The sequence below is a fragment of the Vicia villosa genome, unplaced genomic scaffold (genome assembly GCF_029867415.1).
Source record: "Vicia villosa cultivar HV-30 ecotype Madison, WI unplaced genomic scaffold, Vvil1.0 ctg.002327F_1_1, whole genome shotgun sequence".
NCBI classification, from domain to species: Eukaryota; Viridiplantae; Streptophyta; class Magnoliopsida; order Fabales; family Fabaceae; genus Vicia; species Vicia villosa.
In genome coordinates this window covers 255,547-272,371 of record NW_026705897.1, presented here as the reverse complement: position 1 = coordinate 272,371, position 16,825 = coordinate 255,547, and the positions used below count along the sequence as shown (strand labels likewise).

The 16,825-nt window shown below is 43.0% G+C and overlaps 1 protein-coding gene across 1 annotated transcript; it reads right to left on the bottom strand.

The window, feature by feature from the left end:
• Window positions 1-11,839: 11,839 nt before the first annotated feature.
• Window positions 11,840-13,766, bottom strand: LOC131638563 (uncharacterized). The gene is made up of 3 exons (XM_058909127.1): window positions 13,697-13,766; window positions 12,282-13,641; window positions 11,840-11,888 (listed from the first exon to the last, which is right to left on the bottom strand). Exons 1-3 carry the CDS (start codon window positions 13,764-13,766, stop codon window positions 11,840-11,842), a joined length of 1,479 nt encoding a protein of 492 aa, XP_058765110.1.
• Window positions 13,767-16,825: the final 3,059 nt, after the last annotated feature.

The window sequence follows — 16,825 nt, the reverse complement described above, 5'->3', positions numbered from 1 at the left end:
ACGGTTGTAAGTTGATGATGATGCTAGCCGGAGTTGGTTATCTGATGGAGACGAGCAGAGAGAACTGGTGGTGTAGATCTTGCTTCAAGGACTTGAGCCGAATAGCAATACGAACCAGAAGCACAGCCTTGATGATGATGACTTCACGCGAAAGGCGGGAATCAGTGAAGCCACATGGAGATGATGATCATAGCTGAAGCCGGTGAAGTGTGGTGGCCGGAAAAGTTGGTTTCAATCGGTTAGGGTGGCCGGAGAAGTTGGTTGAGGTTGGTTGGGGTGGTTAGGGGTTGGTTGAAGTTGGTTAGGGTGGTTAGGGGTGGTGGAGATGGTGAGAACGGATGAGAGAAAATGAGGGGGAGAAGAGAAGAGTGAATTCTGAAAATGGAAGTGAAGTGTGAGTGAGACAGTGAGTGAATCGTGAGAGAACAAAGTGAGGGTTGTATATGCTTTTATAGGGCAAATGTGGAAGGAGTGGTGAGGTTCCCATAAGTGTGGGACTTGTGGATGAGCCTCTTGCAGCATAGTTTGTTCTTCGATGTGGGACTTGAACCCTTAATGTACAAGTTATGTGCAATTGCAGTAAACTGAATATATGCCTTATGCATGCAGCCTTTGCATGGCCATATGAGGTAATGTAAGGATTGATGGGCAATAGGCACTGCACATATGCTGCAGCATTTTTAACCCTTATGCCAGGGATAAAGTGCCTACAATGTCCTCTTTGCTCAACTTAGGCCGTGTCACCAACTTTAGAAACGCGCAATTCCTTCTCCGATCCGTTAATTAATCTAATCATGGTGTCAATGTAAAGAGGAGATGGAACTGAGGAATTGTAGTGTCGTTGGACTCTTGGAATAAGGCTTGTAACTCACTTAAAATCACACTCAAAGATGGCAATGTATGATTGCCTCCACCCCGTGCGTGCCTTGGTTTTGTGCCCCAGATGCTAGTGCAAATATACACTCTCCAAGTGCATGACTTCGGACGTCTCTTGCCAGCTCAATGCGTGCTCAAAATTAATGAAATTGGATTCAATGGATAGGGGACATGGCAAGGAGTAATAAGAGATCAAACTTATTCAAAACGATGACCCATGGGAGAAGAAAAATGCACTTGAAGTTGGCACACCATGCGTTTGGTGATATGCATGCGCGTGACCTGGATTTCTGTCTTGGCCAGATGCTTGACTTGGTCAGGGTGAGGGCATGACTTTGAGGGCTTGCCATTCATTCAATACTTGTTCAATGGCCATGATTCTTGCTTTGTTGGATAGAGCGCATGGAAAAGATTAGAATGATGCCAAGTTTGCTTCCATGGCATTTTTGTAGAGCTATAAAATTGGCTTGAGATTTGGCATGCCACGTGCTTGATGAAATGTCTGGTCATGACCTGGCTTATGACCTGAAATATGACTTGATTCAAATGAGTTTTCAGAAACTTCTCACCTTAATATCTCTTGATACAAGCCTTAAATGAAAAAACTTCCAACTACAAAGTTGTTCTCCTCCATGAGAGGGACAACTTTGATGTTGGAACTTTTCCCAAAAAATGCCATTTGACATGTGTAAATCAGTGCTGAAGTGGACTGCTCATCACGATTCAAAGGATCAAAAATTTTTCTAAGTGTTGAAAAGTTTCCATTTTTGTCTTTTTTCCATTTTTGGAAGCTTTCTATCAAACTCCCGATTTTATCCATTCTTCGACTTTTCTTGACCGATTTTCCACCAAAAGTCAATATTCGAGTAATTTTCCCGACTTTGACCCAAAAGTCAACAGTCCCGATTTTTCGACTATTGATGGAATTCCCGATTAAATCTCTTCCACTCACACCCAGTCAAACAAACACATCCACACAGCCGGTGTGAGAAGTTTTCCACACATAGAAGCCATTTCTGATTAAATAATGACCAGAAAGTCAACTGGTTGACTTTGGTCAAAGAAACCCTGATTTAACGAACTAGATGATTTTGCAGGCTTGCACTCTTCAACCAATGTCCTGATTTGAAGCAGAGAGACACCCCAATCTAGGAGGACTTCAATGAACATAGAGCCACACGATTACACCTCAGTCTTCCTTGTTCTCTGATCAAACTTCTTTGCAATAGAGCTCTTTCTTTGCTAGCCTTTTGAATAGTACCAATGATATGAATGCATGAATGTGAGTTATGACCTAAGTAATGTATGTACATGAACCATAAGCCATATGAGTAGGGTAGGACAAATTTGGGGTATGACAGCTGCCCCTATTTAATCGTCTTGAACCTGAAGGTGAGATTGGCGCCAGCTTTTCGAACATTCAAGGTTTAAGGAGATTAAATACCAAAGACCTGAAATTTGTCCTGAAGAGAGGATGGTGTAAGTGTTATTTTTGTTTTGATATCTGCTGGGGAAGGAGAGGTTTGTTTTTTCTGGTGGAAGAATTTACAGTGGATAATGGAGATAGCTTGTAACGTGGTAGCGGTGCCGACACGGATTTTTTCAAAGAGAATGGTTGCATGAAACAATTATCGAAAGAAAAAGACCTCGTGCGATTTACGACTCAACATCAGGACTGGAAGGAATAAGATCTCGTGGCGACCTGTGACTCAACATCGAAAGAAGATCTCGTGGCGATCAACTTGTCAACAGAAGAAAAAGAAATAAGATCTCGTGGCGATCTTATGACTCAACATCGAAAGAAAATCTCGTGCGATTTTCCACCCTTTGGAAAGGAATGAGATCTCGTGGCGACCTTATGACTCAACGTCGAAAGAAAATCTCGTGCGATTTTCCACCCTTTGGAAAGGAAAGAGATCTCGTGGCGACCTTATGACTCAACGTCGAAAGAAAATCTCGTGCGATTTTCCACACTTTGGAAAGGAATAAGATCTCGTAGCGATCTTATGACTCAACGTCGAAAGAAAATCTCGTGCGATTTTCCACACTTTGGAAAGGAATAAGATCTCGTAGCGATCTTATGACTCAACGTCGAAAGAGAATCTCGTGCGATTTTCCACACTTTGGAAAGGGATAAGATCTCGTGGCGATCTTATGACTCAACGTCGAAAGAAAATCTCGTGCGATTTTCCACACTTTGGAAAGGGATAAGATCTCGTGGCGATCTTATGACTCAACGTCGAAAGAAAATCTCGTGCGATTTTCCACACTTTGGATAGGAATAAGATCTCGTAGCGATCTTATGACTCAACATCGAATCGACATCGAGGGACGGAAGGAGACATTGTGTCAGACACTCATCAGAGATTGAAGATACCTCGCACCGGCACCGTGGTTGGAAGTGTTTGTAGTATGATAGCAGATATCAGGCAAAGTTTGTACAGGTAACAACTTGAGAGGATGGGTCATTGTTCTGATTCAACATTGGCTCCTATTATCTGGCTTATGCTTTGTATGCATGTTTGAGTTTTTACGGCGTAATGATCCATTGTAATGGATATGCTACGCTTTTGAGGATGCAATGCTGTATGCCATGGATTCTATATGCAAAGAGTGCCAAATAAAGGCCCTGGTGGAACAGAAGAGTAGGATCATTGGGGTCCGTTGCCTGTGATCTTGAGACGCCATTGTGGGTGGGCGTTGGAAGCTTCATAGTGCCAAAGATTATTGGCAACTGTGTGGAGGATTAGAACATAACTCTATTAGGGAGGAGGTGACTTTGCTCGACTTTCTTTACATCCTATACCGCTCGGGGAATCACGAGTTTTTTGAGAGACCATTCTTCGTCTGCCATATGGAAGGGGGATATGGACCTTTTCATGTGCTCCATGCTTACCAGTACTGATGAATTATATTCTGGAACTTTCGTGCGGGGTGATGATGACCTTTGTGACACGTCACGAGTCAATATGATGGCTAGAACCTGCAACCTGCACAGAAAACAACATTCGGATGCAAATGGTGCCCCTCAGAGCACTTTTATGTTTATGTAACATCGTGTGTCGTTTTGATTTTGTGATTATTTGCCCCCACGCTTTCAATGCAAGGTTTAATAACGAATTAAATCACATCTCGCATGCGAAAAAGAAAGAAAGAAAACTTTTGCATCAAAAGATCATTTTATTGATGGAATGCCTGTGAATAGGCTTCTGTACAAGGAAGCAACTCCTAAATGAGGTAGTTGCGAAAAGGAAAATAAAATGCAAAGAGTAAAATGGCAAAGAGAAATGCTCGGATTTCCACTAAAACTGATATTGCTACAGTTCCCATATCCTCGATCCTCTCAATGCTTTGCTTCAGAAGGGCAGTGGTTGGATTGATCCGTCCGTTCTGCCAAGGGCGTATAGTGGTCTTTGTGAAGGATATTCAGACTGCAGCCTCTCGCTTTTGATCCCTAACTTTTGCCTGGATCGCCCTTTCGGGTTTTCAATCCAGCGGGATGCCCCCCTTTTTGCCTAAGTCGCCCTTTCGGGTTTTCAACTTAGCGGGTTATTCTCTTTTTTCTTTTTTGTTTAATCCCTAATTTTTGCCCAAACCTTTTTGGTTTGCCGGGATGCCCTTATTTTTGCCTAGGTACGTCGACCTAGCGGGTCCTTTATGCGTAGTATTTTTTGACTGAGTCTGAATTGACTGGAAGCGGGACGTCTTCCCCATCCATCTTTGTTAGGATTAAAGCACCACCTGAAAATGCTTTCTTCACAATGTATGGTCCCTCATAGTTGGGAGTCCATTTGCCCCTTGGATCAGTGTGAATTGGCAAGATCTTCCTTACGACTAGGTCACCTGTGTGGAATTCTCGAGGCCGAATCTTCTTGTCATATGCTTTCTTGATCCTCTTTTGGTACAACTGGCCATGGCAGATAGCAGATAAGCGTTTTTCCTCAATTAGATTGAGATGATCAAGCCTCGTTTGAACCCATTCTGTTTCATCGAGTTTGGCGTCCATCAAGACTCTCAACGAAGGAATTTCCACTTCGACAGGTAGTACGGCCTCCATGCCGTAGACGAGAGAGAAGGGAGTTGCCCCAGTTGAAGTACGAACAGAAGTTCTATAGCCATGCAAAGCAAATGGCAACATCTCATGCCAATCTTTGTACGTTCTAACCATCTTCTGGACAATCTTCTTTATATTCTTGTTAGCAGCTTCGACCGCGCCATTCATCTTTGGCCGATAGGGTGATGAATTGTGATGTTCAATCTTGAACTCTTCACACAACTCTGCCATCATCTTGTTATTAAGATTGGACCCGTTATCCGTGATGATCTTGTTTGGAACCCCATATCGGCATATGATCTCTTTCTTGATGAAGCGAGTAACGACTTGCTTGGTCACGTTCTTGTAAGAAGCAGCTTCAACCCATTTGGTGAAGTAGTCGATAGCAACAAGAATAAATCTGTGTCCGTTTGAAGCTTGTGGCTCAATTCGTCCAATCATGTCGATACCCCACATGGCAAAGGGCCAAGGTGACGTTAGGACATTCAGAGGAGTTGGAGGAACATGAATTCTGTCAGCGTACACTTGGCATTTGTGACATTTCTTCACATACACATAACAATCACTCTCGATCGTCATCCAATAATATCCTGCTCGCAAGATCTTTTTGGCCATGGAATGTCCACTGGAATGAGTTCCAAAAGATCCTTCATGAATTTCCCGCATGATCAATTCTGCTTCGTGTCTATCCACGCATCTGAGCAAAACTGAATCATAGTTTCTTTTGTACAGGACGTCTCCTGACAAGAAGAATTTGGATGCTAACCTTCGAAGCGTTCGCTTATCACCAATCGTAGCATCTTCGGGATACTCTTGCTTCTCAACATACCTTTTGATGTCATAATACCATGGCTTTTCATCATGCACATCTTCAGTAGTGAGACAATGAGCAGGGAACGCATGGGCGGGTTCTTTGTAACGGAGGATCCTTATGTCCGGCACCTCTTTTGGGGAACTAACTCTGAACATAGCTGCCAAAGTAGCCAAGGCATCTGCCAATTGATTCTCCTCTCGGGGGATATGATTGAAAGTGATTTCCTCGAAAGCAGGCAACAACTCCAAGACATAGTCCTTATAAGGGACTAAATTGGGGTGTCGTGTCTCCCAATCACCTCTCACTTGATGTATAACCAAGGCAGAATCCCCATACACCTCAAGGATCTTGATCCTCATATCAATGGCCGCTTCGAGACCCATTATGCAAGCTTCGTATTCTGCGACATTGTTTGTGCAATCAAAGCATATTCTAGCTGTGAAAGGGATGTGAGTTTGACGAGGAGAAGTCAAAACTGCCCCAATACCATGGCCCATAGCATTTGATGCACCATCGAACGTGAGAGTCCATCGCTCTCCTGGTTCGGGTCCTTCATTATCATCTAATTTCATGATATCTTCATCAGGAAAGTCAAACTTCATCGACTGATACTCTTCTAATGGCTGATGAACAAGATGATCTGCAAGGACACTTCCTTTGATGGCCTTTTGTGTGACATACTGGATGTCATATTCTGATAAAAGCATTTGCCATCGAGCTAGTCTTCCTGTAAGAGCCGGTTTTTCAAAGATGTACTTTATCGGGTCCATTTTGGAGATCAATAGAGTAGTGTGAGTCAACATATACTGCCTCAGTCGGCGAGCAGCCCATACCAAAGCACAGCAAGTTTTCTCGAGTAGTGAGTAGCGGGATTCACAATCGGTAAACTTTTTGCTCAGGTAATAAATGGCGCACTCTTTTCGACCAGACTCGTCATGTTGGCCCAGCACACACCCCATAGATCCTTCAAGCACAGTTAAGTACATAAGCAGCGGCCTCCCAGGAACCGGAGGCATGAGAATTGGTGGCTCTTGGAGGTACTGCTTGATCTTTTCGAAGGCTTCTTGACAATGATCATCCCAACGGATATCTTGATTTTTGCGCAGCAGTTTGAAGATGGGTTCACAGGTGTCAGTGAGATGAGAAATGAACCTGGCTATGTAATTCAATCTCCCAAGGAACCCTCGGACCTCTTTTTCGTTCTTTGGTGCTGGCATATTCTGTATTGCTCTTACTTTGTCAGGGTCGACCTCAATCCCTCGTTGACTCACAATGAATCCAAGTAACTTTCCAGATCGCACTCCAAAAGTGCACTTATTTGGATTAAGCCTCAACTTGAATTTTCGCAAACGAGCAAACAGTTTCTCAAGGTATACCAAATGTTCCTCCTCCGTTTGGGATTTTGCAATCATATCATCGACGTACACCTCAATCTCCTTATGGATCATATCATGAAAAAGGGTCACCATAGCCCGTTGATATGTTGCACCAGCATTCTTAAGACCAAAAGGCATCACCTTATAACAGTACGTACCCCACGGAGTGGTAAAAGTAGTCTTAGTCATATCTTCAGGAGCCATTTTTATTTGATTATAGCCAGAAAAACCGTCCATAAAAGAGAACACCGAATACTGAGCAGTGTTGTCGACTAGCACATCAATATGAGGCAGAGGGAAATCGTCCTTCGGACTTGCCCTATTCAAATCTCGGTAGTCAACACACATACGTACCTTTCCGTCCTTCTTAGGGACAGGTACTATGTTTGCAATCCAAGGAGGATACTCACACACAGATAAGAAACCAGCTTTCAACTGTTTTTCAACTTCTTCCTTGATTTTCAAAGCCATATCAGGTCGAGTTCTTCGTGGTTTTTGTTTTACAGGCGGACATTCTGGTTTGAGAGGTAGCCTGTGCATAACTATATCCGTGTCTAAACCAGGCATGTCTTCATATGACCAGGCGAAGATATCAACATACTCTCGGAGCAACTCAATCAACCTTCTCTTTACATCACTTTCCAAAGCGGCACCTATCTTGACTTCTCTCTTTGCTTCTTCTGAACCGAGGTTGATGATTTCTATGACTTCTTGATGTGGCTGAATAGATTTCTCCTCTTGTCTCAAAAGTCTTGCCAATTCCTCAGGGACTTCACAATCTTCCCCACTGTCCTCATCAGCTTGGTCAATTGGATTCTCAAGGATATTAAGACGTGGAACTGTAACATTATCATTTTTGATGGAATTCGAGCCGGATCTGCACGATGGATGATTTATGCCTTAGAATGCAACACATAAAGAGAAAGGAAAAAGAAAAAGCTTTGCCATTTTTGAAAAAGTTTTTTTAAAGTAAAAACAAAAATGAAAGAAATGGAACAGTAATTGCATGCGAAAATATGATTTTCATTCAATATTAAACAAATCGAAACAACATGGGGGCCCTTCTTTATACAAGCGGTCAAAATGCTTAGGGCGAAGCATATGACCTATCGAAACAAGAAAATTACATCTCCATAAAAGTGACTCTGGGGATGTCCAAGATAGTCCAATTGTTGAGCTCCTGCCCAGGCGCAGCGTGGAAAACGAATCTGGAGAGATCCTCTTCATCATCATCCTCCACGGCGAGAACCTGACTTCCAGAACTGGTGCTTGCACTGACGAACACTTGAGAAATGGGGGGAATCGCCTTCTTTCCAGGAATTATGCTGAGTTGGGTAGAGGAAGATGGTTGATACCCAAGGCCATACTTGTCTCGCTTCTCATGAACATCAATCAGCTTGCCCCAGGCACTATGGGGAGTACCAGCTTCTAAGAAGGCCTTAGCATCATTCAGAGACGAGAGGGGTGCTCCGAGTTCCTTCTTATTTTCAACCACGGGGAGTTTATCAACCGACACAATCTCTAAGGCCTGAAAAGGTGTCTCTTGTATCTCTCCCTCCACTTCAACATAACGGTACGACGCCAGATTATTGACAATCAAATCCTCTTCACCAGTGATCACAACAATCTTGTCATTCACAACAAATTTCAAACACTGATGGAGGGTAGATGTCACAGCCCCAGCAGCATGGATCCAAGGACGACCCAAGAGGAAAGTGTATGAAGGACTTATATCCATGACATAGAAGGCAATATAGAACATGTGAGGGCCAATCAAAACAGGCAGATCAATTTCCCCTTCTACGGACCTTCTGGAGCCATCAAACGCCCTAACACTCATAGTGCATGGTCTCATCATAATCCCATCCATACTCAGCTTAAACAAAGTAGTCTTGGGCATCACATTAAGAGAAGAACCAGTATCAATCAGAACTCGAGACAACACAGCATCCAGACACTTGACGGAGATATGCAACGCTTTGTTGTGTGCTCTACCCTCAGGTGGAAGCTCATCATCAGAAAAACCCAAACAATTACCAGCAGCAATGTTGGTCACAACCCCTTCAAACTGAGGCACGGTAATGTCTTGAGTTACGTGAGCGGAAGCCAGAACTTTCATCAGAGCATCACGATGAGCTTCAGAATGTACCAAGAGAGACAAGATGGAGATCTTGGCTTGAGTCTGATCAAGTTGGTCAATCACTTTGTAATCACTTTTCTTAATGATTTTCAAGAGTTGCTCGGCATCTTGTGCATTACGTGTCACAGGAGGATCAACAGCAACTTGCTTTCCTTTTGCTTGTGTACTAGCCTCTTTATTGGTCTCTTTAGGAAGTGGAGGAGGGGCAGCAAAGATCCGACCACTACGGGTAATGCCACTAGTGCCAGTAATATTGGTGATGCTCGAATTACCCACTGGAGGACAATCATATTTCTTCCCTCGAATATACACGGCATTATAACTCCAAGGAACAGCCTTAGAATCATTCACAGGAGAGGGAACAATAGACGAGGCTGAAGGAGTCGAAGGAACATTTGGAACCTGAATAACCAATGGAGTCCTCGGAGCTTGAACGACCAAAGGAGTACTCGGAGCATGAATGACCAAAGAAGTGCCCTGAGTCTTTGATATCTCAGCAGGGTAGTAAGGGATCTCTAAAGTAGCCACATTTTCGACAGGAACAACCCTTTCCACTCTAAGAACACCTTCATCCATTAGTTTCTGGATTTCCTCTCTCAACCTAGTGCATTCCTCAGGATTAGAAGAACATTGCAAACAGTAGTCATGTAGTTCACACAAAACCTTTTGTTGCATAAGATGCTCTCTGACAACTGCTAGCGGCATCCTAACCTCATTAACATCATTAACCAGGATCTGATCCTCACATAACTCAATAGCATTGGTCGTACCAGCATGAGGAGGCATAGGATTATTCTGCACATTAGGACCAGTAGGGGCGAACGAGATAAGCTTGTCGTCAAGGAGATCCTGAACCTTCAATTTGAATGCTCTACACTTTTCAATAGTGTGGCCTGGAGCCCCTGAATGAAATTCACATCGAGCATTAACATCATAACCAGGAGGGAGAGGACTAGGTGGAGGTCCAAGTTCACGGAGTTGTACCAACTGACCAGCAAGCAACTGAGGGAGAAGCTGAGCATACGACATCGGAACCGGATTGATACGCCTATCTTGGAATCTTGTTCTTTGTGGGCCCTTCTGACCTTGAGGCCTAGGGTTCTGTTGACGATTCTGAGGAGCAGCAGCCTGTTGTTGTGGTACGAAAGGCTGTTGGGGTGCCATCCATGGTTGTGGAAGAGCAGCAGCATATGCCTGAGGGACATATGGGCTAGGAACAGCATAAGGCATCGGATAATAAGGAGGTGGAACAGCAGAATATGCAGGAGCTCGGCCTTGGTCAACAGAAGCGGTGCTAGTTTCACCTTCTTTCTTCTTCACAAACCCAGAATACGGCTTCTTACCATTACCACTTGAGTTGCTAGGATTAGTAACACCTTGAATGGTACCAGCTTTGACACAGTTCTCAACCCTCTCACCAATGATGACCACATCCGAAAAAGAAGGAGAAGTATTACTAACCATGTGCTGAAGATACGGCCCTTTCAGAGTCCCCATAAACAGATCAATCAATTCTCGGTCCAATAAGGGAGGTTGAACTCGAGCAGCAAGTTCACGCCATCTCTGGGCGTATTCCTTAAAGGACTCTTCAGATTTCTGTGACATATTCTGCAGTTGGGCACGGCTAGGAGCCATAGCAGTATTGTAGTGGTATTGTTTCAAGAAGGCATCAACGAGTTCTCCCCAAGTGCTGACATTAGACCTCTCGAGTTTCATATACCACTCTAACGGGGCTCCAGTGAGACTATCCTGGAAGAAGTGCATAAGCAGAGGTTCGTTCTCAGCGTGAGCGGCCATCTTACGGCAGTAGGAACGAATGTGAGTCTCTGGGCAGGTAACTCCCTTGTACTTATCAAAATCTGGCACCTTGAACTTCGGGGGAATAACAATCCCAGGTACCAAGCACATAACAGCAGTGTTAAAACTTGAAGTTTTAGCAACTTCAACAGCCTTAAGGCGTTCTTCGAGAGCTTGGTACATCTTAGCAGTCTCAGTCAACTCAGCAGTAAGATCATGTTCAAGATCAATAACCTCATGGTGGTCGTCCACTACTTTCAGTGTCTCATTAACAGGAGTTTCTTTAGTTTTCACCCCTCCGTCAGCAGAATTGGTAGGGGTATCTTTGACCAAACTAGCGACGCTCTTTCTGAGTTCATCCTGTCCTTGAACGACGGCATGGAGAGTCTCCATAAGTTGGGCCATTCTTTCCCCCATAACATCCATATCCCTACGGAGGGCGGCTTGATTCTGTTCAAATTGTTCCATGATTCTCTCGTTACTCCTGGTGCGGTAAGGATGTAAGAAAGTCAGCTTCGTCGTCGGGAAAGAAATCTGTTGTTGTAAAGGACCCCAATTAGTTTCTTGTGCAATAACCTGAAAAATGCAATATGATAATGTGAATGTATGAGTGCATGTGTGCATATGATGTGTTGTGTCATTTTCAGGGTATCCAAAGTAAGATTGATAATCAAGAACAAATAACAACGTGACGAGAGAGATATTTAGTGAAAACTGAAAGCAATTCATTTCATTCATAATAGCCCCCTAAGGCGAGTGGGTTCAAACACAAATAACAATGTTCAAATACAAAGAGCAATAGAGACCCCATCCAACAAATCTGGTGGTGATCTACAAACGAAATTCAATTATCAATTCATCTCAATGTAGAACAAAGGCCCTCCTTGTCTGAAATGGGCATCACTCCACTTCTTTGTTTCGTCAAATAGCTTCTTAGTAGCCTCCCGATCTCTTCCTTTGACAAGGCTTTGGATCACTTCATCCTTTCGAAATAACTGTGTGTCTAGATTCTTGCAGCAATCCCTAAGTTCGTCACACCCTTTGCATTCTGGGATATAGGTCTTCTCAAGTGCATTTGCTTCACTCATCATTTGGTCTCTGAGCTTGACATTCTCTTCAGCTAGTCGGGCGGTGCGGAGGTGACTTCCTTTCAGTTGGGTCTCAAGTGCTATTCTCTGAGTGGTCTCTTCTTCCAGTTTCTTCTTCATGGTCCTCAACTCATACTTGGTTTCTTTCTCGAGTCGGAGCTTGTGGGCTTTCAGGTCTTCTTGATACTCTCGTCTGAGCTTCTCTTTTTCTTCCTTTATAGCCTTTTCTATAACCTTTTGAGGGTCTTCAGTAGAAGCAACAACAGCTTTCCCGTCCTTTTCAGTTCTAACTCTCTTCCTGGCTTGAGAAGACTCTCCTTTGAGAGTTTTAAGTTCACGGGCCAGTTCATTCTTTGTCTGTTTGAGGAAATAGCGCTTCAAATCCATATCCCTATCTTTCTCTTTCAGTCTCAAATTGGCGACGCGGACCTGGTCAAAACGTTCTCTTGATACCATAGTCTCTGATATCTTCGGAGGTTGTGCATACAAGAGAGGAACTTCCGGGAATGGTAACAAAAGTGTCTTGACTCTCTTCTTAACCCAATCGGTATAGGGCTCCATAGCAATGGCATTCTTGGCTCCCAGAGTGGATCTCTCACCTATATGAATGTTATTCCAGGCCTTCCTGATTTCCTCAAGCGCTATAGGGTCGGCTCCCTTCTCAAAGTATACGGATTGGTAAATCTCCCTATCCGAGGGCCCACTCTTCATGGTATAGCCCAACTGACGAAGAGCTAGAACTGGGTTGTAGTTAATACATCCTCTTGTCCCAATGAGCGGGACGTTACCAAAGTTTCCGCACCTGATAATGACTTCAGATATGCCTGTTCGGAATTGATACCATACGATGTCGTTTGCAGTAAGTCCCATGATTCTCTGAGACCATTTCTGAGTAGAGGTAACAAACGGACCACTAGCAGGCAAGTGAGATTTGAACCATTTATATAACAGCGGCAAGCAACCTCGAATAGCCCCCCTTTTACCATGCCGAGAGTGAATAGAATAATATGTGTCAGCCAATAGGGTGGGTATTGGATTCTTGTCCATAAAAAGACAAATAGCAGCCAAGTCAACGAACTTGTGAATGTTGGGAAACATCACAATTCCATAGATTAGAGCGGCCAAAATAGCATTGAAAGCCTCCCATATCCCTTTGTCGGCAAATTCTTGAGCTTTTTCAACCAGGAAACTCATGTAGAAGCCATGTGTATCACCCTTCTTCTTCCAGTTATCATGAACATCTCCCAAGCTCAAATAAAGAGCGTTGGCAATGTAATCCAACCTAGGTTTCTCTGGGACACAAACAAAAGGCACTCTGTGTTGAATCTTGATGTTGAGGAGGCAAGAGTACTCTTCGAGAGTGGGAGCTAGCTGATAATCTGAGAATGTGAAACAACGGATATCTGGGTCGTAGAACTGAAGAAGAGTAGATAAGGCCCATTCGTCGACACGCGAGTACAGAAGAGATAATATGTTGCCATAGTTGTCACTGAACACTGTTTCATTATGACCAGTGACCAATTCACCCAATTTGTCCCAATTGAACCATACCCTCGCGATGGAAAGTATAAGTGTGTGTGCGCCTCGTAGCCCCTTGATTGACGGTCACGTTGTTATCCATTCTTGACAGAGATTGATATTTTCTGGATACCCTGAAAAAATGACATGCAAATGAGAATTAACTTTTTTCTTTTCTTTCTTTTCTTTTTTTTTTCTTCTTTTTTTTTTTTTTTTGAAATGTAAACATGCTATGATGAAAATGATGCAGATTGGGTCCCCACGACATAGAGGGACCAAGGCAATAGTTCTGAGCAAGAAGATATCATAGGATCAAAGGTCCGGCATAGATCAGAGAACCAGAAGAACCATAATCATCAACGGAACCAAATAGTCAACAACCAGAACCAACTAGTCACCCACAGAACCAAATAGTCACCAACGGTACCTGTCATGTATATCCCTCCCCACTCACGGGTGTAGTCTAGGTCAGGGTAGGTCAAAATGGCAACCAGCGTTATCAGTCCTCCTGAGGCACCAATGTTGTTGCATCTACATGCCAACAATGATACCCCATTTGGACCTCGACTGGGCGTGGGTCTCATGATCGCACTAGACAAGACCTGACATCTCATCGGCGTCATGACTATCCACTCTATCCTAGGTATCCTATGTGTCACTCTGGCCTGGGTATTGGGCCTTTTACCTCATAGAACATCCCACCCAACCTGCAAAACAGAACAGAAGACCCCAAGGAACACAGAATATAATCCATATGCATGATGTGCAAACAGAAATAAACATGATATGCAAGCAGAAAAAATAAACATGCAAACATATATACAAGGTATAGACATGAAAACAAATAAGCACCCAGTAAATAAACAAACAAACGCAGGCTAGGATCGACTCGCTATGGATGGACCAGCAACAGGTCTAGCAACATCCCCAGCAGAGTCGCCAGCTGTCGCACGCTCGCGAAAAATGAACAGAGTCGCCACCAATATATTTTTCCCATAAGGGAAAGGAATATCAGAAAACCTCACAAAGGAAGGAACAAGGTCTTGCGACCAGAGAATCAAGGTACGGGAGTCGGTTACGCGAGGGGAAGGTATTAGCACCCCTCGCGCCCATCGTACTCGATGGTATCCACCTATGTTTGTTTCTATCTAAAGGGTGTATCTAATGTCTAGGTCTAAATGCGAAATGAATGCAAAATGTAGGGAAAAGAAAGAATTGTACTCGCACGGGCCCTACCCCGCTGCCTACGTATCCTTTTCAGGAATCAGAGTTACCGTAGCTCGGCTCACGATTTTCTGTTTGTTTTTGTGTTTTTTAGTTGGGCGGCGTTAACGCTCACGCTCTTGCGCAAGGGGACAACCTAGGATGCAATGGAGCGGAGATAACTTGCCCTTAAGAAAAGAAGAAAAAGAGAGATTGGTTTGTGTCTTTTAGGGGTAATTCCATGATGACGAGGACCCACTACAAGGTCTCGCATCACTTCCTTACTTTTGCTTTAAATCTGACCATTTATTAGTGTTTTTTGAAGTGTTTTTGGTTGGTGTTTTTTATGGGGATTTTAATTTGTGACTTAGATCATACCAAAAAGAGTTTTTGTTTTTTGAGTATTTAGAGAATGCACGTCGAGGTCTACACCACAATCGATTCTCTAAATGACGGTTAAGAAATACATCGAAATCTACATTCCAATCATTTCTTTTCCGTTTAGTAGAAATAAAAAGGAGTTCCCTTGTGAATATTTAGAGAACGCACATCGAGGCCTACGCCACAATCGTTTCTCTAAATAGCGGCTAAGAAATACATCGAGGCTTCACACCTCAATCATTTCTTCTCCGCTAAGTAGGAAAGAACATACATCGAAGCCTACGCCTCAATCATTTCTTTCCTACCATGAAATATAGCAACGGTATGATCTTCATCGGTTTTTATTAAGTATTTTAAAAGTTGTAAAGAAAAAGAATGAAAGGGAATTAGTCTATTTCCTAATCTATGTTATGAATTATTTCTACAAGGAAATGAGGAAGAAACTAAACATTCACAATATAAGAAAATATTCACAAAAATAAAAGTAATAAACTCTAAATTGTTTATGAAAATATGTACACAAACAATTGCATTTTTATTCACACTCTAAAGCTATTTTGAATTAACAAAGAAACCATTTATTTATTATGACTTATCAACCAATTAAAACTCAAAGAAAATACCAATTAAAATTTGATTAAAAGAAAATAAAGTTTCTAAAACATCTAATTGGATGAAAAAGTTTTTTGTTATTTTTATTTAAGAAAAGAAGTGAATCAATGTGCCAAAAAGAGTTAGAGAAACTCAATTTTATTTATTTATTATGGCAAAGGGGGGTGCAACGGCAGTTTTCAAAATGAACTAGAAATCTTCATCAGCCAAGAACTGGGCTCGAGCAGGGATGGGGAAGTAAGGGCGTGCAGGCCCAATCCAGTAACAAATGGTGTATTAGTAAAACAGGGGCGCGCCTCAGGAAATGTTGCAGGCCTATGTAATTTGTGGCCCAACCACTATCTATTCCAATCATTTATTCTTATTTCATTTGCTCTTTTATCATGCAGCATGTGAAATTAGAGTGTAACGTGACTTGTAAATGGAACCTGTATCAATTGGTCATATATCACTTAAGTCACTAAAACAAAATAAGGAAACTAGCCAATCACAACTTGACAACGCAACACCCAATGATATGAATAAGGACAAAACCACAAACTCATGGGAGACGGACCACTGGCATACTGACACGTGCCTCGTCTGAGTTAAAACGAACAAATAGCACAGACGCCGGAGAACTGCTTCCGGCCGTCTTCTCCGGTCAAGCGCGCGGCGGAGGCGAACACAGGTTTCCAGAAATCAAAAACTCCGACGCTATCCCGCTCGGTTTCTTTTACTGATTACGGATCCGACCTCAGTTTCCACTAATTCAGTCTCTAACATTCTAACCGAGAGCGTTTTTTAAAGCCCTAGCTTCTAAAAGCATCACCAAACATTGCGCTGTACGCATCAATAGACTCCCTACCTTCTTCTGAACAATAAAATGCCATTAAAGCACACAACAACATGAGGCAAACAAGCACCTGAATCAACGCTTTCAAGGACCAACGGATACGTACAAACACGTTATTAGCTATGCTATAT

Excerpts from the sequence above, each read along its gene's own strand:
- LOC131638563 (XM_058909127.1), bottom strand. The coding sequence starts at position 13,766 with ATGGATAACAACGTGACCGTCAATCAAGGGGCTACGAGGCGCACACAC. Across the intron at positions 13,642-13,696 it reads TTATACTTTCCATCGCGAGG|TGTTCAGTGACAACTATGGC; the intron begins GTATGGTTCAAT and ends ATAATGAAACAG. Across the intron at positions 11,889-12,281 it reads CGACTCGAGAAAGAAACCAA|ATCACCACCAGATTTGTTGG; the intron begins GTATGAGTTGAG and ends TTTCGTTTGTAG.